A 23,268-nucleotide genomic window follows, 5' to 3' on the forward strand; every position below is an offset into this window, starting at 1 on the left:
CCAGCATCCACTAGGACGATAGAGAAAATAAGATTTTACTTACCGATAAATCTATTTCTCTGAGTCCGTAGTGGATGCTGGGCGCCCATCCCAAGTGCGGATTATCTGCAATAATTGTACATAGTTATTGTTAAATAATTCGGGTTATTGTTTAAGGAAGCCATCTTTCAGAGGCTCCGCTGTTATCATACTGTTAACTGGGTTTAGATCACAAGTTGTACGGTGTGATTGGTGTGGCTGGTATGAGTCTTACCCGGGATTCAAAATCCTCCCTTATTGTGTACGCTCGTCCGGGCACAGTACCTAACTGGAGTCTGGAGGAGGGTCATAGGGGGAGGAGCCAGTGCACACCACCTGATCTGGAAAAGCTTTACTTTTTGTGCCCTGTCTCCTGCGGAGCCGCTATTCCCCATGGTCCTTTCAGGAACCCCAGCATCCACTACGGACTCCGAGAAATAGATTTATCGGTAAGTAAAATCTTATTTTCTTCAGTTATCTTAGCTGAGCCTCTTTCCTCTGCTGGTTTTATAGAAGGCTGCTGCTTGTATATGCCAGAGATTATACACCTGTATGTAGTCTAGGTGTTTTTCTTCAGCGTCATACTCACTGCTGGAAACGGAGCCAGGACACTTCTTTCCCATGTTAAGTGGTAGGTGCTGTCACCAAGGAGGCAGCGAAGATCACCAAACAAAGGATGAGGAGGGTCAATTTGTGTTTTCCTTCCTCATCAATAAATTCACTTCATCTCTATTCATACATGATCAGAGCAGTCACTACCTGGGACTTGGATTATTACCAGCGACTCTGCTTAGTGTCTATAGTGGAAACCAGACCAGGCCCTTGTCCAAGGGTTTCTACACTACATATAGAGAGTCAGCCATTTAAATGGCTGTGTAAAGCTTAGTGCCCCTGTTATTAGGGTAATTTGCAAATGCATGTGACCACTTCTAGTGCAAATAAACTGTGGCTACATACCACATAAAGGGCCTAATGCAGAGTTGATTGCAGCAGTAAATTTGTTAGCAGTTGGGCAAAACCATGTGCACTGCAGGGGCGGCAGATATTACGTGCAGAGAGAGTTAGATTTAGGTGGGGTGTGTTCAAACTGAAATCTAAATTGCAGTGTAAAAATAAAGCAGCCAGTATTTACCCTGCACAAAAACAAAATAACCCACCCAAATCTAACTCTCTCTGCAAATGTTATATCTGCCCCCCTGCAGTGCACATGGTTTTGCCCAACTGCTAACAAATTTGCTGCTGCGATCAACTCTGAATTACCCCCAAAATGCGTAACGTATTCATATGCAGTTTACACATTTATTTTTTCAAACCTGTGCCGTGCCAGTGGGTAACCACTCTTCCATGCGCTAAAATAACGTAACCTATGTATTACATTAAATGTATAAATTATACATACATTTGAATTGCATCAGTAATAGCTCATCTTAATGGCTGATGCTGATGTACACCAATTATATTTCTACATATATGCTTATATACTGTATGTAAATATTTTTATAGGCTTTCTAAACATTTGGCGCTAGGACAATGATGATAGATCGTATTTGGGAGCTACTTTAGAACCCCTACACACCAGGATGATTTGGCCACCAATGCACCGATTTTGACGCGTCGTCCGATCGATTTTATGGAAAAAGTGCAGAATCATACCTGATTTTACAACGATTCGATGTGCGCCCCCGCCGCTCGTATGTCGGATTGGAGATTTTACCTACTGCAGTAAAGATTTATCGATCTGACCTCCGATGCAGATCGTATGTGTGTTTGCAGCTCCAATCCATCGTGAGATCATCGTGCGACCCGCCTATATGAAATTTCAAAGGCCAATCTGCAAGACGGTCGAATGGTGTACCGTGCAATACACGATGCACCGATCCGACCAGCTATCGACCATTGGAATCGGATCGCGATCGTTTGACACAAACAGTTTTTATCAAATCGTGAGCCTAGGACTGCCCAGGAGCTCCCGGGAAGTTCAAGGGAAATCATTTCACGATCAACGCACGATCGTGGTCGTTCTGGTGTGTTGCCTGGGTTAGAATCTTCATTTGAAAATTTGGGTTCGGGATCCCGATGGTCAGCATACCGACGCCGGGATCCCAGCCGCCAGAATGCCGGCAGGGGGGCGAGTGCAACAAAGCCCCTTGCAGGCTTGCTGCACTCGCCACGTTTACGAGTGGGAATAGCCCTCAGGTCACCTGCCGGCATTCTGGCGGCCGGGATACCGGTGTCGTTATGCTGACCGCCGGGATCGTGACTGCATCCCTTTTGGTATTTGGAGTCTGATGTTTGTACACATTTAACTGGCCGCTCTGAGGGCACAGGCAGTTTTGGTCAGCATATACAGGGCCATTTTCTTTAGAAGTTTTATTCAGGAGATATGACTTTTTATTTGTTTATATTTGTTCCTAAGGAACCTCCAGTGTTGACCCCTTTTTATAACATATTTATTCTCAAATAGCCCATGGTGGAGACATCCATGCCTAATGTGTCATGCATTCCCAGGTGTTTCATACCCAAGTGCTTATCCCCCACCCTGTCCCCTTATTTTGTGGGTTCCCCCCACCCATAGTGGCACAGTCGTATTACCATGCTCAATACAGAGAATTTTTGGAGTTCCAGATCCCTGGAGTTGCAGCATCATTTTAGCCGTGTCATGAGCGGCTTTTTCTGCCTCCACTCCCACAAAATAGTTTCTGCTTTAAAACCGGTTTGTAAGTCGCTGTTTGTTTTTTCATTTAAGAACTTACGACATGGAGCTTATCCAGTCACCAGTTTGCGTATATAAAGTTGCAGCTGTAACATACAGATGTAGCCACCTTTATCTTGACTGGCTGAGGCGTTTGTCCCGATCGAGCATACGCAGCGTAGGGAGGCGCGCCTAGTCACAGAGAGGCGTACCTAATCGCACGGAGGCAGACAGAGCGTTTGGCGTTACCTTTACGTGTAATACCTGCGATCATCCACCAGATGTCGCCTTTTACAATCACCACTGCGCATGCGTGTGGTCTCCCGTAAAATACAATACTGAAATATATAATAAGGACTACTTTACTAAGCGTCTCATTACGCTGCATACAGTAAATACTCATTACGCTGCATTATTTAATACAGTAAATACTCATTATGCTGCATTATTTAATACAGTATATACGGTACAGACGTAAATAGTACAGCATACAGTATATGATCCATCTACAGTACTTTATGAATATGTGAGCGTCCAAGTCCCGCAGACAAAACAACATAAAACCAGTAGTTTACACTGTCGCAAATGGACGTGTTAGAAGTTCACTATTGCCTCTTGAGATTAGGAATTTTGTACAGTATGTTAGCGTCCTAATCCCATAGCCATTACAGCATAATCAAAACCAATGGATTTATTCATCTGTCTGCGGCGAAGTGGTGAAGTGTTCCGCTTCCTATACTCAGAGTCCCGAGTTAGATTTCTAAAATACGAATGCATGTTAGTTTTTTCCAGACACTTTATTATTTTTTTATTCACATAAACCAGGGCAAAGCTGCAGGAGCGGTTCTGTTAAGGTTCTATGCACCGTACAGTACACATACAATTCTGTAGCAGGGCAGACTCAATTGAAATGGCTACCACCTATGACTCCTTGCTCCACGGAGGCCCTAGGCTACGGAGCAAGTAACAGTCCAGATTGTGCAGGCTATGGGGCAATGCTGAAGGAGCGTCACAATCCCCTAGCTAAAATACACAGGGGCGATAGGACTAAGCGAGGTATATGCACATAACGATACACTGCAAAGTTCCCCATGGTTTTAATTATGCCTTTTCTTTGAACACAGTATTTTCGACTGCCTCGCCCTACACCCATCCCACTTTCCCCTTCCCCCCTGGGAGCCTGCAATGTACATGCAGTAGACAGGGAGGGAGTTCCGATCATGTTACAAGACGTGCAACAGTATACTACTGTATGTAGGAAAATCCCCCTCCCACTCTGATTTATGTGAAACCTGTGTGCACCCTTCCATTGAATGTATAACAAAGAAAAAAAATAATAATAAAGTGAATGTTACAGGAACACATTAAAAAAAGGTTGGCACTTCCTTCCCATTGGTGTTGGTTTATGCCTTAGGGGACTCGGACGCAAATACTTGTATTTGAAAAGCACGTATTTTCCACTGCCTCTCCCTACCCCCATTGCCCTTCCCCCCCCTGGGAGCCTGCACAGGTCATGCAGTGGACAGGGAGGGAGTTCAGGTCAGGTACAATACACAAATGCCGACAATCTACAGTACTGTGTTGCTCAGTTAGTTGCGTCGGAATACACTAGTTTATACTCATTACCGCTGTGTATTTGTATATAGCGGAATGAATCGCTGCTGCAGATTTACTTTGATTTATGTGAAACCTGTGTGCACCCTTTCATTGAATGTATAACAAAGAAAAACAATAATAAAGTGAATGTCACGGGAACATATAAAAAAAAAAAGTTGGCACTTTGGGACTCAAAGCTGGGACTCTCAGTGTGGGATGTAAGAGCCTTCATCGCTAGGTTGGTATGGAAGAGGAGACAATTAGCTACCAGAGGGTACCAACTCCAAGTTTCTGTGACCCCCACAAGGCTCATGGCAAGCGTCGGAACCCATGGTGGGTCTGAATTAACGGGCCCATTAAAGTCTATGGGAAAATGAGTCCACTTTGTGTACTGATATCTCTGGTTCTGGGTGTCCCAGAGACTCGGGACTGGTACCATTTAAAAGAGGAGACTCTTGGCTTTCAGGGCAGACCAACGACTAGTTTATGTGACACTGGAAAGGGAAACAGTAAGCAACCGTATATCGGGTCCCCTCCAGTTGTCCGCCTAGCTTGCACAGGATGCAGGGTTTCTGGCTAGCTAGGAAATACTGTACAGAAATGCTAAGCATGGTAATTTGACATCCAGGAACATAGGGAGGAGTTTATCTCTCTCCATTATACTTATAAAAATTACACTTGCCACTGTACGTTACAAGCTGTTCGTGCTAATTAGTACAATAGTAGAACATACTGTACAGAGATACTAAGTACAGTGATTTGGCATCCACAAACTTAGGGAGGAGCTTTAATCTCTCTCCATTGTAATCTTTCTAAGCATAATGGAGAGAGATAAAAGCTCCTCCCTAAATTCCTGGATGTTAAATTGCCATCCAGAGTATCGCTGTACTCTATGTTCTACTAGTGTACTAATTAGCACGAACAGCTTGTAACATACAGTGGCAAGTTTAATATTTCTATGTATAATGGAGAGAGATAAAAGCTCCCCAGTAAGTTCCTGGATGCCACATCACTGTACTTAGTATCTCTGTACAGTATTTTCTGTTAGGGTACTAATTAGCTGTTCGTGCTAATTAGTACCCTAATAGAACATACTGTACAGAGATACTAAGGACGGTGATTTGGTATCCAGGAACTTACTGAGGAGCTTTTATCTCTCTCCATTATACATAGAAAGATTAAACTTGCCGCTGTATGTTACAAGCTGTACGTGCTAATTAGTACCCTAATAGAACATACTGTACAGAGATACTACAGACAGTGATTTGGCATCCAGGAACTTAGGGAGGAGCTTTCATCTCTCTCCAATATACTTAGAAAGATTACAGCGGAGAGAGATAAAAGCTCCTCCTAAGGTTCCTGGATGCCAAATCACTGTCTGTAGTATATCTATACAGTATGTTCTACTAGTGTACTAATTAGCACGAGCAGCTTGTAACGTACAGTGGCAGTTTTGATCTTTCTATGTATAATGTAGAGAGATAAAAGCTCCTCCCTCAGTTCCTGGATGCCAAATCACTGTCTGTAGTATCTCTGTACAGTATGTTCTATTAGGGTACTAATTAGCACGAACAGCTTGTAACATACAGCGGCAAGTTTAATCTTTCTATGTATAATGGAGAGAGATAAAAGCTCCTCAGTAAGTTCCTGGATACCAAATCACCGTCCTTAGTATCTCTGTACAGTATGTTCTATTAGGGTACTAATTAGCACGAACAGCTTGTAACATACAGCGGCAAGTTTAATCTTTCTATGTATAATGTAGAGAGATAAAAGCTCCTCAGTAAGTTCCTGGATACCAAATCACCGTCCTTAGTATCTCTGTACAGTATGTTCTATTAGGGTACTAATTAGCACGAACAGCTTGTAACATACAGCGGCAAGTTTAATCTTTCTATGTATAATGTAGAGAGATAAAAGCTCCTCAGTAAGTTCCTGGATGCCAAATCACCATCCTTAGTCTCTCTGTATAGTATTTTCTATTAGGGTACTAATTAGCACGAACAGCTAATTAGTACCCTAATAGAAAATACTGTACAGAGATACTAAGTATAGTGATGTGGCATCCAGGAATTTACTGAGGAGCTTTTATCTCTCTCCATTATACATAGAAAGATTAATCTTGCAACTGTACGTTACAAGCTGTTCGTGCTATTTAGTAGACTAGTAGAACATAGAGTACAGCGATACTCTGGACAGCAATTTGGCATCCAGGAATTTAGGGAGGAGCTTTTATCTCTCTCCATTATACTTAGATTACAATGGAGAGATTAAAGCTCCTCCCTAAGTTTGTGGATGCCAAATCACTGTACTTAGTATCTCTGTACAGTATGTTCTACTAGTGTACTAATTAGCACGAACAGCTTGTAACGTACAGTGGCAAGTTTAATCTTTCTATGTATAATATAGAGAGATAAAAGCTCCTCCCTAGGTTCCCGGTTGCCAAATCACCGTCCTTAGTATCTCTGTATAGTATTTTCTATTACGGTACTAATTAGCACGAACAGCTAATTAGTACCCTAATAGAAAATACTGTACAGAGATACTAAGTATAGTGATGTGGCATCCAGGAACTTACTGAGGAGCTTTTATCTCTCTCCATTATACATAGAAAGATTAATCTTGCCACTGTACGTTACAAGCTGTTCGTGCTAATTAGTACACTAGTAGAACATACTGTACAGAGATACTACATACAGTGATTTGGCATCCAGGAACCTTAGGGAGGAGCTTTTATCTCTCTCCATTATGCTTAGAAAGATTACAATGGAGAGAGAATAAAGCTCCTCCCTAAGTTCGTGGATGCCAAATCACTGTACTTAGTATCTCTGTACAGTATGTTCTACTAGTGTACTAATTAGCACGAACAGCTTGTAACGTACAGTGGCAAGTTTAATCTTTCTATGTATAATATAGAGAGATAAAAGCTCCTCCCTAGGTTCCCGGTTGCCAAATCACCGTCCTTAGTATCTCTGTATAGTATTTTCTATTACGGTACTAATTAGCACGAACAGCTAATTAGTACCCTAATAGAAAATACTGTACAGAGATACTAAGTATAGTGATGTGGCATCCAGGAACTTACTGAGGAGCTTTTATCTCTCTCCATTATACATAGAAAGATTAAACTTGCCGCTGTACGTTACAAGCTGTTCGTGCTAATTAGTACCCTAGTAGAACATACTGTACAGAGATACGAAGTATGGTGATTTGGCGTCCAGTTAAAAGCTGTTCGTGCTAATTAGTATACTAGTAGAACATACTGTACAGAGATACTAAGAATGGTGATTTGGCATCTGGGAACTTCCAGAGGAGCTTTTATCTCTCTCCATTTTACATAGAAAGATTTAAACTTTCCGCTGTACTTTACAAGCTGTCCGTGCTAATTAGTACCCTAATTGAAAATACTATACAGAGATACTAAAGACGGTTATTTGGCACCCAGGAATTTAGGGAGGAGCTTTTATCTCTCTCCATTATACTTAGAAAGATTACAATGGAGAGAGATAAAAGCTCCTCCCTAAGTTCGTGGATGCCAAATCACTGTCCTTAGTATCTCTGTACAGTATGTTCTACTAGTGTACTAATTAGCACAAACAGCTTGTAACGTACAGTGGCAAGTGTAATTTTTCTAAGTATAATGGAGTGAGATAAAAACTCCTCCCTATGTTCCTGGATGTCAAATTACCATGCTTAGCATTTCTGTACAGTATTTCCTATCTAGCCAGAAACCCTGTATCCTGTGCAAGCTAGGCGGACAACTGGAGGGGACCCGAAACACGGTTGCTTCCCGTTTCCTTTTCCAGTGTCACATAAACTAGTGGTTGGTCTGCCCCGAAAGCCAAGAGTCTCCTCTTTTGTATGGTACCAGTCCTGAGTCTCTGGGACACCCAGAACCAGAGATATCAGTACGCAAAGTGGACCCATTTTCCCATAGACTATAATGGGACCGTTAATTCAGACCCACCATAGGTTCCGACGCTTGCCATGAGCCTTGTGGGGGTCACAGAAACTTGGGGTTGGTACCCTCCGGTAGCTAATTGTCTCCCTTTCCATACCAACCTAGTGATGAAGGCTCCCACCTCCCATGCTGAGAGTCACAAAGTGCCAACCTTTTTTTTTCTATGTTCCCGTAACATTCACTTTATTATTGTTTTTCTTTGTTGTACATTCAATGAAAGGGTGCACACAGGTTTCACATAAATCAAAGTAAATCTGCAGCAGCGATTCATTCCTCTATATACAAATATACAGCGGTAATGAGTATAAATTAGTGTATTCCAACGCAACTAACTGAGCAACACAGTACTGTAGATCGTCAGCATTTGTGTATTGTACCTGATCTGAACTCCCTCCCTGTCCACTGCATGACCTGTGCAGGCTCCCAGGGGGGAAGGGCGATGGGGGTAGGGAGAGGTGGTGGAAAACACTGTGCTTTTGAAATACAAGTATTAACGTCCGAGTCCCCTAAGGCATAAACCAACACCAATGGGAAGGAAGTGCCAACCTTTTTTTAATGTGTTCCTGTAACATTCACTTTATTATTATTATTTTTCTTTGTTATACATTCAATGGAAGGGTGCACACAGGTTTCACATAAATCAGAGTGTGCGGTGGATTTTCCTACATACAGTAGTATACTGTTGCACATGTCTTGTAACCTGATCGGAACTCCCTCCCTGTCTACTGCATGTACTTTGCAGGCTCCCAGGGGGGGAAGGGGAAAGTGGGATGGGGGTAGGGTGAGGCAGTGGAAAATACCGTGTTCAAAGAAAAGGCATAATCAAAACCATGGGGAACTTTGTGGTGTATCGTTATGCGCAAAGACCTCACTTATCCCTATCACCCCTGTGTATTTTAGCTAGGGGATTCTGACGCTCCTTCAGCATTGCCCCGTGACCTACCAAATCTGTGCTGTTACTTGCTCCATAGCCGAGGGCCTCCATTGGGCGAGGAGACACAGGCGGTAGCCATTTCAATTGAGTCTCCCCTGCTATAGAATTGTGTGTATACCATATGGTGCATAGACCCTAAACAGTACAACTGCTCCTGCAGCTTTGCCCTAGTTTACGTGAATAACTCCCTCCCTGTCTACTGCATGACCTGTGCAGGATCCCAGGGGGGAAGGGCGATGGGCAAGCGGGAGGCGGTGGAAAATACTGTGCTTTTGAAATGCAAGTACTGTATGAGTCTGAGTCCCCAGTAGCCTCCTGCTAGCCTATTGCCCTTCCCCCCTGGGAGCCTGCACAGATCATGCAGTAGACAGGGAGGGAATTCAGGTCATGTGCAATACACAAACGCCGAATATCTACTGTATAGTACTGTTTTGCTCACTTAGTAGCGTCAGAATACACTCATTTCTACTCATTGCCGTTGTGCAGTTGCATTTAGCGTAAAGAATCGCTGCTGCAGATGTACTTTGATTTATGTGAAACCTGTGTGCATCCTTCCATTGGATGTATTAGAGAGAAAAAATTTTTTTTTAAATGAATGTCACGGGAACACATAAAAAAATGGTTGGCATTTCCTTCCCATTGGTGTTGGTTTACAGTATGCCGTAGTGGACTCGGACGCTCATGTAATTGCATTTCAAAGGCACAGTACAGTATTTCCCATAGTCTCCCCCTACCCCCATCGCCCTTCCCCCCTGGGAGCCTGCACAGGGAGGGAATTCAGGTCATGTGCAATACACAAACGCTGAAGATCTACAGTACTGTTTTGCTCAGTTAGTAGCGTCGGAATACCCTCATTTCATTCCCGCTATTTAGTTGCATTTAGCGTAAAGAATCGCTCCTGCAGATGTACTCTGATTTATATGTAACTTGTGTGCACCTTTCCATTGACTGTCTTACAATGTAGATAAAATAATACAGTGTATTATTACAATAACAAAAAAACAAAAAAAAGAAGGCACATCACGTCTCGAACCCAGGACCCCCAGCGTGGGAGGTGGGAGCCTTCACCCCTAGCCCACGACGCCTCATGAGAGACTCCTAATTTCATGTGTGAAAGTACTGCAAACAGCGCCCGGCCCCCACCCCATTGGTGTTGGTTTATGCCTTAGAGGACTCGGACGCTCGCATTTGTAAAGCACGGTATTTTCCACCGCCTCCTGCTAGCTACTGTAGCCCTCCATTCCCAGACGCTCATGTATTTTAAAAGCACGGTGTTTATACATTGTCCTGTACATTCTTCCTTTTACACAATTACTGTAGTTGCGTCTCCATACACATACAGTACTCCATACTTTTTCCACCGCCTCCCGTTACGCCTACAGTATTGCCAGAGCTGTAGATCAATCCGCCGCTATACTGTACGATCGAAAGTACTGGATTAGTGGAGCATTAGCCACACAGTGGTGGAGATGTGTAATGCATGATGAGTATCTAGATCGCCTCAACGCGCCTACCTGTGATTAAACTCGGCTATCGCCTTAGCGTGACTAAACGCCCGTCTCGGTGGAGAAACAGTCAAGATAAAGGTGGCTACATCTGTATTTGTAGAAATGTTTTCCAAGAAAAGATTTAAGGGGCTCTGCCAATGTAAAGCAAATGACCGGAGAGCAGAGTACACCTCACTCTTGTTTGTGTAACATTAGCTGTGTTTGCTACTGATAAAGCTTGTAAACAGATCTGAGCTCTGTCTATGCATAATTTTAGGTCAATCTACTGTGTAATTTATGCCTGCATTCCCTTTATTTATTTGATCACATTTTGCAAATTTAGGGCCCGATTCAGAGATGGACGGAATTGCAGAGCCACACACAAGCGGCTTCGCAATTCCCCCACCAAAATGCAATTGTAGCACGAGGTGTCTATATGAAATAGACACCTCTTGCATTGCATTTTTGATCCAAGTGCAGCGTTGCATCACCATCGCGACCATCGATGGTTGCAGGTTTGGTTTGGCCAGGCGGCGTAAGTGGAGGCTTACTCAGCCTGGCCGGTTCATGGCAACTTGCAAGGCCAGGAAATCTGTGTGCAGCCACGGAGACCCTAGCCTCGTTCCTCCCATTAAACGTTTCCGGGGAAAGCCTCCGCACTGTGACAAGCAGAGGCTTGGGGGAACTGCATGCATTATCGCAGGACCCATTCAGGCACAGACCCCAAAACATCGGAGATGTGCAATAATCAATGCATTAAGGTAGATCTCTGAATTAGGCCCTCATTTAATAGATTAAGCAAAGATGATTGCTTATGCTAAAATTATCTGTTAATTCTCCAAAAACATAAAATGAAAAGGGGTAATGTAAAATAACTTTCACTTCATAAATAACCTACTGTATATACTAAACAAATATTAATATAATGAAACTGCTATATTTTGTTAATTAATGCGTTTACTATAGAGTGTTTACAGTTTCAGTGTGGCTAGTAGCTCTGTAAACGGGATACTGACATGGTTAAAATGCTACTTAAAGCATTCTAAATGTGCGAGCATTATAACATTAAATGTCATCCTAAAGCAGAAAGTTTAGATTTCTGATATCCAGACGTATAAAGGGCCTGATTCAGAGTTGCACACAGTGTCGATGTTGGATGCAGTGCAGCCATTTCTTGCCACTGCACATGTTCCAGAGCCGCACTGCGTACACATAGCAATTGATTGGTGATAGCGCACACACAGAGGCTTTATATACAAAGCAAGTGACGAGTAACAAGCGCTTGGGGGAGGTAACAGATTGGCTAGAAAAACGCAGGCATGTCAGGACCATTTTCTGGGCGTTACCTAGTCAGCCACTGTGAATTAGTACTCAGCTGGAGAAGCCCAGAAGAGACCCACTCCCTGTGAGACAAAATAGGGTTGGTCAGATGTCCGATGGTGTGACCGATGTGTGCCCGATGTATCTGCTTATGTACTTGAGTGGCGGATGCGAGACACTGTCAGTGGGCATCTCTGTGCTTAATACGGCAGCTGTGCCATTAGCAGATGTGAGAGAAATCACAGTTGCACATGCACCTACCTGCACTTCTGACTCGGGGCCAAAATGCCGTAAGTAGTGGTTTAACCATGTCGGGATTCCGCCACCGGCTTTCTGGTGTCTGCAGGGTCATTCCAGGACAGCTGACAAATCATTAAATACTGTACTTCATTGTGCTTATTATATGTAACAAGCTTTATAGAAAACAATACTGGAAGTTCATGGTTCTTCTGACTACATGTGATGGTTTTTTAATCTACTTTTTGACAGTGCCTGTATCAAACCTTAGCTGTAAAAGACCCAACTAAAGAGAGATCTAGTGATATGGCTGTAGTGGATACTAGACACCCCATCAACCTGCAAATTAATGACACCTCAGGAAAAAGAGAACTCTGCCGGTAAGTTCTAAGTAAAATTATATGCATTGTTCTTTTAGCTTTATTTTCTCTGACGTCCTAAGTGGATGCTGGGACTCTGTAAGGACCATGGGGAATAGCGGCTTCGCAGGAGACTGGGCACAACTAAAAGAAAGCTTTAGACTAACTGGTGTGCACTGGCTCCTCCCACTATGACCCTCCTCCAGACTTCAGTTAGAATCTTGTACCCGGCTGAGCTGGATGCACACTAGGGGCTCTCCTGAGCTCCTAGAAAGAAAGTATATTTTAGGTTTTTTATTTTACAGTGAGATCTGCTGGCAACAGGCTCACTGCAGCGAGGGACTAAGGGGAGAAGAAGCGAACCTACCTGACTGGAGATAGTTTGGGCTTCTTAGGCTACTGGACACCATTAGCTCCAGAGGGATCGAACACAGGACCCGACCTCGATCGTTCGGTCCCGGAGCCGCGCCGCCGCCCCCCTTACAGAGCCAGAAGCAAGAAGTGGTCCGGAAAATCGGCGGCAGAAGACCTCGGTCTTCAACAAGGTAGCGCACAGCACTGCAGCTGTGCGCCATTGCTCCTCATGCACACCTCACACTCCGGTCACTGATGGGTGCAGGGCGCTTGGGGGGGGCGCCCTGAGCAGCAATATAAACACCTTGGCTGGCAAATCATCACAATATATAGTCCCAGGGCTATATATGTGATAAATTACCCCTGCCAGAATTCCTTAAAAAAGCGGGAGAAAAGTCAGCCGGAAAAGGGGCGGGGCTAACTCCCTCAGCACACTGGCGCCATTTTTCCCTCACAGCTCCGCTGGAAGGATCGCTCCCTTTCTCTCCCCTGCAGTATCAAGCTACAAAGGGTAAAAAAAGAGAGGGGGGGCACTAAATTTAGGCGCAGTATAACTTATATAGCAGCTATAAGGGGAAATAATTCAGTTAATCCCTGTATTATTATAGCGCTCTGGTGTGTGCTGGCATACTCTCTCTCTGTCTCCCCAAAGGGCTTTGTGGGGTCCTGTCCTCTGTCAGATCATTCCCGGTGTGTGTGCGGTGTGTCGGTACGGCTGTGTCGACATGTTTGATGAGGAGGCTTATGTGGAGGCGGAGCAGATGCCTATAAGTGTGATGTCACCCCCTGCGGGGCCGACACCTGAGTGGATGGTTATGTGGAAGGAATTACGTGACAGTGTCGACTCCTTACATAAAAGGTTTGACGACATACCGAATATGGGACAGCCGGCTTCTCAGCCTGTGCCTGCCCAGGCGTCTCAAAAGCCATCAGGGGCTCTAAAACGCCCGTTACCTCAGATGGCAGACACAGATGTCGACACGGATACTGACTCCAGTGTCGACGACGATGAGACTAATGTAACTTCCAATAGGGCCACACGTTACATGATTGAGGCTATGAAAAATGTGTTGCACATTTCTGATGTTACCCCAGGTACCAAAAAAAAAAAAAAAAGGGTATTATCTTTGGAGAGAAAAAACTACCAGTAGTTTTTCCTCCATCTGAGGAGTTAAATGAAGTGTGTGAAGAAGCGTGGGCTTCCCCCGATAAGAAACTAGTAATTTCTAAAAGGTTACTAATGACGTACCCTTTCCCGCCAGAGGATAGGTCACGTTGGGAAACATCCCCTAGGGTGGATAAAGCGCTCACACGCTTGTCAAAGAAGGTGGCACTACCGTCTCCGGATACGGCCGCCCTAAAGGAACCTGCTGATAGAAAGCAGGAGGCTATCCTGAAGTCTGTATATACACACACAGGTATTATACTGAGACCAGCTATTGCTTCAGCATGGATGTGCAGTGCTGCAGCTGCGTGGTCAGATTCCCTGTCGGAAAATATTGATACCCTAGACAGGGACACTATATTGCTAACCGTAGAGCATATTAAAGACGCAGTCTTATACATGAGAGATGCACAGAGGGATATTTGCCGGCTGGCATCTAAAATAAGTGCAATGTCCATTTCTGCCAGGAGAGGGTTATGGACTTGGCAGTGGACAGGTGATGCAGACTCTAAAAGGCACATGGAAGTTTTGCCTTATAAAGGTGAGGAGTTGTTCGGGGATGGTCTCTCGGACCTAGTTTCCACAGCAACAGCTGGGAAGTCTGCATTTTTACCCCATGTTCCCTCACAGCCAAAGAAAGCACCGTATTATCAGGTACAGTCCTTTCGGCTCCATAAGGGCAAGCGGGTTAGAGGCGCGTCCTTTCTGCCCAGAGGCAGAGGGAAAAAGCTGCATCATACAGCCAGTTCCCATGAGCAAAAGTCCTCCCCCGCTTCCTCTAAGTCCACCTGGATCTTTCAAGTAGTATCTCAGGGGTACAAGCTGGAATTCGAGACGTCTCCCTCCCCCCCCCCCCCCCCCCCCGCCGTTTCCTCAAATCTGCCTTGCCAACAACTCCCTCAGGCAGGGAGGCAGTGATAGAGGCAATTCAGAAGCTGTATTCCCAGCAGGTGATAGTAAAGGTGCCCCTACTTCAACAAGGACGGGGTTACTATTCCACAATGTTTGTGGTACCGAAACCGGACGGTTCGGTGAGACCCATTTTAAATTTGAAATCCTTGAACACATACATAAAAAAGTTCAAGTTCAAGATGGAATCGCTCAGGGCGGTTATTGCAAGCCTGGACGAGGGGGATTACATGGTATCGCTGGACATCAAGGATGCTTACCTGCATGTCCCCATTTACCATCCTCACCAGGAGTACCTCAGATTTGTGGTACAGGATTGTCATTACCAATTCCAGACGTTGCCGTTCGGTCTCTCCACGGCTCCGAGGGTCTTTACCAAGGTAATGGCCGAAATGATGATACTCCTTCGAAAGAAGGGAGTTTTAATTATCCCGTACTTGGACGATCTCCTGATAAAGGCGAGGTCCAGGGAGCAGTTGTTAGTCGGGGTAGCACTATCTCGGGAGGTGCTACAACAGCACGGCTGGATTCTAAATATTCCAAAGTCACAGCTGGTCCCTACGACACGTCTACTGTTCCTGGGGATGGTTCTGGACACAGAACAGAAAAAAGTGTTTCTCCCGGAGGAGAAGGCCAAGGAGCTGTCATCTCTAGTCAGAGGCCACCTAAAACCAAAACAGGTGTCGGTGCATCACTGCACGCGGATCCTGGGAAAGATGGTAGCTTCCTACGAAGCAATTCCATTCGGCAGGTTCCATGCAAGAACCTTTCAGTGGGATCTGTTGGACAAGTGGTCCGGATCGCATCTTCAGATGCATCGGCTGATAACCCTGTCTCCAAGGACCAGGGTGTCTCTGCTGTGGTGGCTGCAAAGTGCTCATCTTTAAGAGGGCCGCAGATTCGGCATACAGGACTGGGTCCTGGTGACCACGGATGCCAGCCTTCGAGGCTGGGGTGCAGTCACACAGGGAAGAAACTTCCAAGGACTATGGTCAAGTCAGGAGACTTCCCTACACATAAATATTCTGGAACTGAGGGCCATTTACAATGCCCTAAGTCAGGCAAAACCCCTGCTTCAAAACCAGCCGGTACTGATCCAGTCAGACAACATCACAGCGGTCGCCCATGTAAACCGACAGGGCGGCACGAGAAGCAGGACGGCGATGGCAGAAGCCACAAGGATTCTCCGATGGGCGGAAAATCACGTGTTAGCACTGTCAGCAGTGTTCATTCCGGGAGTGGACAACTGGGAAGCAGACTTCCTCAGCAGGCACGACCTCCACCCGGGAGAGTGGGGACTTCATCCAGAAGTCTTCCAACTGATTGTAAACCGTTGGGAAAGGCCACAGGTGGACATGATGGCGTCCCGCCTAAACAAAAAGCTAGAAAGATATTGCGCCAGGTCAAGAGACCCGCAGGCGATAGCTGTGGACGCTCTAGTGACACCGTGGGTGTACCGGTCGGTTTATGTGTTCCCTCCTCTTCCTCTCATACCAAAGGTACTGAGGATAATAAGGAGAAGAGGAGTAAGAACTATACTCATTGGCCAAGAAGAGCTTGGTACCCGGAACTTCAAGAAATGATCTCGGAGGACCCATGGCCTCTGCCGCTCAGACAGGACCTGTTACAGCAGGGGCCCTGTCTGTTCCAAGACTTACCACGGCTGCGTTTGACGGCATGGCGGTTGAACACTGGATCCTGAAGGAAAAGGGCATTCCGGAGGAAGTCATTCCTACGCTGATTAAAGCTAGGAAAGAAGTAACCGCAAACCATTATCACCGCATATGGCGAAAATATGTTGCGTGGTGTGAGGCCAGGAAGGCCCCAACGGAGGAATTTCAGCTGGGCCGTTTCCTGCACTTCCTACAGTCAGGGGTGACTATGGGCCTAAAATTGGGTTCCATTAAGGTCCAGATTTCGGCTCTATCGATTTTCTTCCAGAGAGAACTGGCTTCACTACCTGAAGTTCAGACTTTTGTTAAGGGAGTGCTACATATTCAGCCCCCTTTTGTGCCTCCAGTGGCACCTTGGGATCTCAACGTGGTGTTGGATTTCCTAAAGTCTCATTGGTTTGAGCCACTTAAAACCGTGGAATTGAAGTATCTCACGTGGAAAGTGGTCATGTTGTTGGCCTTGGCTTCGGCCAGGCGTGTATCAGAATTGGCGGCTTTGTCATGTAAAAGCCCTTATCTGATTTTCCATATGGATAGGGCAGAATTGAGGACTCGTCCCCAATTTCTCCCTTAGGTGGTATCAGCCTTTCATTTGAACCAACCTATCGTGGTGCCTGCGGCTACTAAAGACTTGGAGGCTTCCAAGTTGTTAAACGTAGTCAGGGCCCTGAAAATTTATGTTTCCAGGACAGCTGGAGTCAGAAAGACTGACTCGCTATTTATCCTGTATGCGCCCAACAAGTTGGGTGCACCTGCTTCAAAGCAGACTATTGCTCGCTGGATCTGTAGTACGATTCAGCTTGCACATTCTGCGGCTGGACTGCCGCATCCTAAATCAGTGAAAGCCCATTCCACGAGGAAGGTGGGCTCTTCTTGGGCGGCTGCCCGAGGGGTCTCGGCTCTACAACTTTGCCGAGCAGCTACTTGGTCGGGGTCAAACACATTTGCTAAATTCTACAAGTTTGACACCCTGGCTGAGGAGGACCTAGAGTTTGCCCATTCGGTGCTGCAGAGTCATCCGCACTCTCCCGCCCGTTTGGGAGCTTTGGTATAATCCCCATGGTCCTTACGGAGTCCCAGCATCCACTTAGGACGTCAGAGAAAATAAGAATTTACTCACCGGTAATTCTCTTTCTCGTAGTCCGTAGTGGATGCTGGGCGCCCATCCCAAGTGCGGATTGTCTGCAATACTTGTATATAGTTATTGTTTAACTAAAGGGTTATTGTTGAGCCATCTGTTGAGAGGCTCAGTTGTTGTCATACTATTAACTGGGTATTGTATCACGAGTTATACGGTGTGATTTGGTGTGGCTGGTATGAGTCTTACCCGGGATTCAAAATCCTTCCTTATTGTGTCAGCTCTTCCAGGCACAGTATCCTAACTGAAGTCTGGAGGAGGGTCATAGTGGGAGGAGCCAGTGCACACCAGTTAGTCTAAAGCTTTCTTTTAGTTGTGCCCAGTCTCCTGCGGAGCCGCTATTCCCCATGGTCCTTACGGAGTCCCAGCATCCACTACGGACTACGAGAAATAGAATTACCGGTGAGTAAATTCTTATTTGTGCAAGTATTGTTAGTTTTATACCCCCCTTCCTCTCTAAATGTTGTTATTCACTTTGCCCCCCACTACTTACAGAGGAAATAATCATCCACCGCTAACACCACACCACAGTGCATTGATTCATCAAATGTTTATTCAACTTTCAAATACAGGTTGAGTATCCCATATCCAAATATTCCGAAATACGTAATATTCCGAAATACAAAATTTTTTGAGTGAGATGGTGAAAACTTGGTTTTCTGATGGCTCAATGCACACAAACTTTGTTTAATACACCAAGTTATTAAAAATATTGTATTAAATGACCTTTAGGCTGTGTGTATAAGGTGTGTATGAAACATAAATGAATTGTGTGTATGTACACAAACTTTATTTAATGCACAAAGTTATTAAAAATATTGGCTAAAATTACCTTCAGGCTGTGTGTATAAGGTGTATATGAAACATAAATGTATTCTGTGCTTAGACTTAGGTCCCATCGCCATGATATCTCATTATTGTATGCAATTATTCCAAAATACGGAAAAATCCGATATCCAAAATACTTCTGGTCCCAAGCATTTTGGATAAGGGATACTCAACCTATACTAGAATGTGAACTTTTTGGGGGGCTTATAGGAAAGAGCAAGCACATCAGAATGCACAGTTCCTAAATGGAAATGTAGAACATAGTATAATCTGTGATATGACACAGGTTTTCATAATGCGCTCTATCCTGCTCTATGATCTCCACTGCAACTTTATTGCTTAAGACGGAGGTTCCCAAACTTTCTTCAGTCATGGCACCCTAGTATGTCGGAATTTGTTCCACTGCACCCCGTATTCAATCCATAAAATTGTGCTTACCTGTAACTAGTTATATTTTTGTAGGAAAAAGGGTTCAGGAACTGTGGGTGGGGCAGAAGTGGGCGTTGATGTGGGTGGAGCTATGAAAGGGGCAGGGCATCCATTGGTGCATAAACTTTTTTTTTTTTAACACACTGCCCCCAGTAGCAGTGGCAGTGCTCACCCCTCTTGCTGCTGTCCCCGTATCTCCTGTCTGTGAGCCTGTCTGAGTGGAGGAGAGCTCAGCGCGCATCATTCCTTCCCCTCGATGTGTCATGTCTCCGGTAGCCATTTGTAACATGGTGCCAGCTTGTGAGCCAATGAAAGCTTGCTGGCCGGCAGCCAATCAGGGGCCACCGCTGCCTGTCCACGAGCTTTGATTGGACGCCGGAGGCGGGACACAGCGAGGGGAAGGAGAGACAGCACAGCACTCTCCTCCTCTCAGGCAGGCTCACACAGACACGGTAAGTGGAGGCAGCAGGGAAGGGCCGGGCCTTAGTTCAGTTATGTGGAAGTTGCCTGGGTTGCGTTTCTGTTTATATTATGACTAGCAGCTACCAGCTCTGGTTTTGCCAGTTACATTGGCCATAAATAATTTTGGGGCAGATGTATTAAGCCTGGAGAAGTGATAAAGTAGTGATAAGTGCAAGGTGATAACGCACCAGCAAGTCAGCTCCTGTCAATTTACACATTGGAGCGGATTGGCTGGTGCGTTATCACCTTGCACTTATCACTGCTTTATCGCTTCTCCAGGCTTAATACATCTGCCCCTTGAGTACTGGACCACAAATCTGTGGCACCTCTTTACGTGTCCCACCCGTCCTGAGGCACCCAGTTTGGAAACCACTGGCTTAAAGACATGCTGTAGGTGTCAAATCTTCCAGAACTGTGGAGAAGTCAGAGATTCTGGAATTTTGTTTCAAATTCTTCTCACCCCATTTTGTCAAACATTTTCAATATAGTCTCTAAATTTAGATCAAGAAAATAATTTGAATGTTGAACATACCTACTTTTTAAATGTTCTCTTGGAGATGCTGGAAGGGACATTAAGGTGGGTCATGCAAGAAGTGTGGTGTTGTGAATATTATTTCATACCTACTTCCTCCTGCACATCACCACCTTTCGCAGGGGCTGGCAGAGCCACATTGATGCAATTTAACATGATCAAGCCCCAGAAACACCCCACTTCACTGGGGTAGTGGGCAGAATACAAAAGGCTGATAAACTCTTCCCAGAATCAAACGTCTGCTGAATGTTCTACCACTTAAATTGCTACATTTTTTTTCAGGTGTTCTTCCCGTACACACTAAAAACTCTGAACAATCTAATGTTTGATTTTTGAATGGAAAAAATAAATAAATAAATAATATATATATATATATATATATATATATATATATATATATATATATATATATATATATATATATATATATATATATAAACATACAGCCTATTAAGCTCAAACTGACTTTTTTTTTTATTTTATTTTATTGTCCTGTAATTTAATTGTCCGCTTTGAAATTCAAATAGCACCAATAGAAACCACAATGAGCTGAATCAGATCACAAACAGACTTAAAGCCCTGGAACCAACAGGCATAAATAATACAAATTTGGTATTCTCTACCAGACAGGGGTTGCACATGGACCTCGAGACTTATTTTACCCCTTTCACACTGACAAATATTTCCTGGGTTATTGCACATGAACACGCATCCACTCGGGAATTTGCTCAGTGTGAAAGGGCCCTGAAAGAATATCCCTGGTCGATGGTCCCGGCATTTCATCCCAGGTTTCGACCTGGGTTGAATCCGGAATCGACCCGGGATGCGGTGCAGTGTAAACGGGTAAGCCAGGTCAAGGCGACCTGGCACCCGTTCTCTGCATAGGAAGAGGCTGTGCTTGGAGATGATTATCTCCAAGCACCGCCTCCGGTAGCGTCAGTGGTGACGTCACCAACTCGGCAATATGCCGGGTCGGACCGCAAGTCTGAAGGGGTCTCAAGCCGGGTCGCACCTGGGAAGCACCCGTGTACACATTACCGGGTGCAGCCCGGCTATTGTCAGTCTGAAAGGGGTATTACAGACATCTGAATTGTCAGCTATTTGTTTTTGTTTTTTTAAGAGAAATAGTAGTACATATATTTTTTTAAACAATAATGCTAATGACCTGTTTCTTTTGTAATAGGAAGCACTACAGATTTAGAGAATTTGGAAATTACTCCTTGTGGGTAAAGGCCAACCATTCTAGTACCAAAAATGTAACATGTGAAATAATTATCAATCAAAACCCTGGGTACACCAACCTCCGTAAGTTCTATCTCTACTTCATTATGTTGCTCATAAGAGTAATAGAGAGTAGTACGATAACCCTGTCAAATATTAAAATAGCAATAATGGGTGTGGTATATTTTGTCAGCATACAGAATGTTGAGATTCACAACGTCGACTTTGTCAGAATGTCAACAGTCAGCATGTCGATAATAGGATTTACCATTCACTTTAAACCTAACCCGTACCCTTAAAATGATGTCAACATTGTGAATGTCAATGCAAAACCTGACTGCCATAATAAGTACTTTATTTTTAATGCTTTTTACATAAATCACTTTTGTTTTTCTCTTTCCTATAGCCATCATCATAGCCTTTCTTATCTATGTGGCAGTTTTTATTGTTCTGTCCCTGGGATCATTTTTGTTAAGGTAAGCACGCTACTACACAGAAGTATCATTTTATTTCTATTTAACATTTTTACTAAAAGTGATTGAATTCTCCTTTTAATAGTTTTCCATGCCAGTTCTGCAGCAGCGATCAGACCTGGCATGAATATTTCTATTGGCACACCCCACAATCTGTTCTGTTTTTAGCTGCTAGGGAGAGAGGAGAGTGATTTGTGTCATTATCCACCAGTACCCTTTGTATTAACACTGGATTTATTCTTCGGTTAGTAAAACTAAATAATTTAAAATACTTTTCTCTAACGTCCTAGTGGATGCTGGGGACTCCGTAAGGACCATGGGGAATAGACGGGCTCCGCAGGAGACTGGGCACTCTAAAGAAAGATTTAGTACTACCTGGTGTGCACTGGCTCCTCCCTCTATGCCCCTCCTCCAGACCTCAGGTAGAATCTGTGCCCGGACAGAGCTGGGTGCTTTTAGTGAGCTCTCCTGAGCTTGCTAATAAAGTATTTTAGTTAGGTTTTTTTATTTTCAGAGAGCTTCTGCTGGCAACAGACTCTCTGCTACGTGGGACTGAGGGGAGAGAAGCAAACCTACTAACTGCGGCTAGGTTGCGCTTCTTAGGCTACTGGACACCATTAGCTCCAGAGGGATCGAACACAGGACCTGACCTTGTCGTCCGTTCCCGGAGCCGCGCCGCCGTCCCCCTCGCAGAGCCAGAAGTCAGAAGCCGGCAGAAGCAAGAAGACATCGAAATCGGTGGCAGAAGTCTCCTGTCTTCACATGAGGTAGCGCACAGCACTGCAGCTGTGCGCCATTGCGCCCACACTACCCACACACTCCGGTCACTGTAGGGTGCAGGGCGCAGGGGGGGGGCGCCCTGGGCAGCAATTAGGATACCTCTTGGCAAAAAGACACATATATACAGCTGGGCACTGTATATATGTACGAGCCCCCGCCATTTTATTACACAGACCCGTCTCTGAAGCCCGCCGCTGAGGGGGCGGGGCCTTCTTCCTCAGCACTAACCAGCGCCATTTTCTCTTCACAGCTCCGCTGAGAGGAAGCTCCCCAGGCTCTCCCCTGCAGTATCAAGGTAGAAAAAGGGTAAAAAGAGAGGGGGGGGGGGACATAAATTTAGGCGCAAAATTATCATAAACAGCAGCTACTGGGTAAACACTAAGTTACTGCGTAATCCCTGGGTTATATAGCGCTGGGGTGTGTGCTGGCATACTCTCTCTCTGTCTCCCCAATAGGCCTTGTGGGGTCCTGTCCTCAATTAGAGCATTCCCTGTGTGTGTGCGGTGTGTCGGTACGTTTGTGTCGACATGTTTGACGAGGACGGTTACGTGGAGGCAGAACAAGTGCAAGTGACTGTGGTGACGGCGCCAACACCTGATTGGATGGATATGTGGAAGGTGTTAAATGATAATGTAAGTTCCTTGCATAAAAGGTTGGATAATCAGTCAGGGTCTCAACCCGTGTCTGATTCTGCAGCTCA

At 44.9% G+C, this 23,268-nt stretch overlaps 1 protein-coding gene across 4 annotated transcripts in view; it reads left to right on the plus strand.

Moving 5' to 3' along the window:
* The window catches only part of HGSNAT (heparan-alpha-glucosaminide N-acetyltransferase), a 123,221-nt gene that overhangs the window by 15,731 nt on the left and 84,222 nt on the right, over nucleotides 1-23,268 (plus strand). For 2 of the 4 annotated variants that reach the window (XM_063919974.1, XM_063919975.1), the window contains 3 exons: nucleotides 12,498-12,625; nucleotides 21,278-21,399; nucleotides 21,722-21,791. In XM_063919974.1, the coding sequence (XP_063776044.1) occupies nucleotides 12,498-12,625; nucleotides 21,278-21,399; nucleotides 21,722-21,791 (320 nt within the window). Of the gene's footprint in view, nucleotides 1-12,497; nucleotides 12,626-21,277; nucleotides 21,400-21,721; nucleotides 21,792-23,268 lie in introns of those variants that run through there. The other 2 variants (XM_063919977.1, XM_063919976.1) reach the window with 2 other exon arrangements.

The sequence above is a fragment of the Pseudophryne corroboree genome, chromosome 1, assembly GCF_028390025.1.
Source record: "Pseudophryne corroboree isolate aPseCor3 chromosome 1, aPseCor3.hap2, whole genome shotgun sequence".
In the NCBI taxonomy this organism is placed as follows: domain Eukaryota; kingdom Metazoa; phylum Chordata; class Amphibia; order Anura; family Myobatrachidae; genus Pseudophryne; species Pseudophryne corroboree.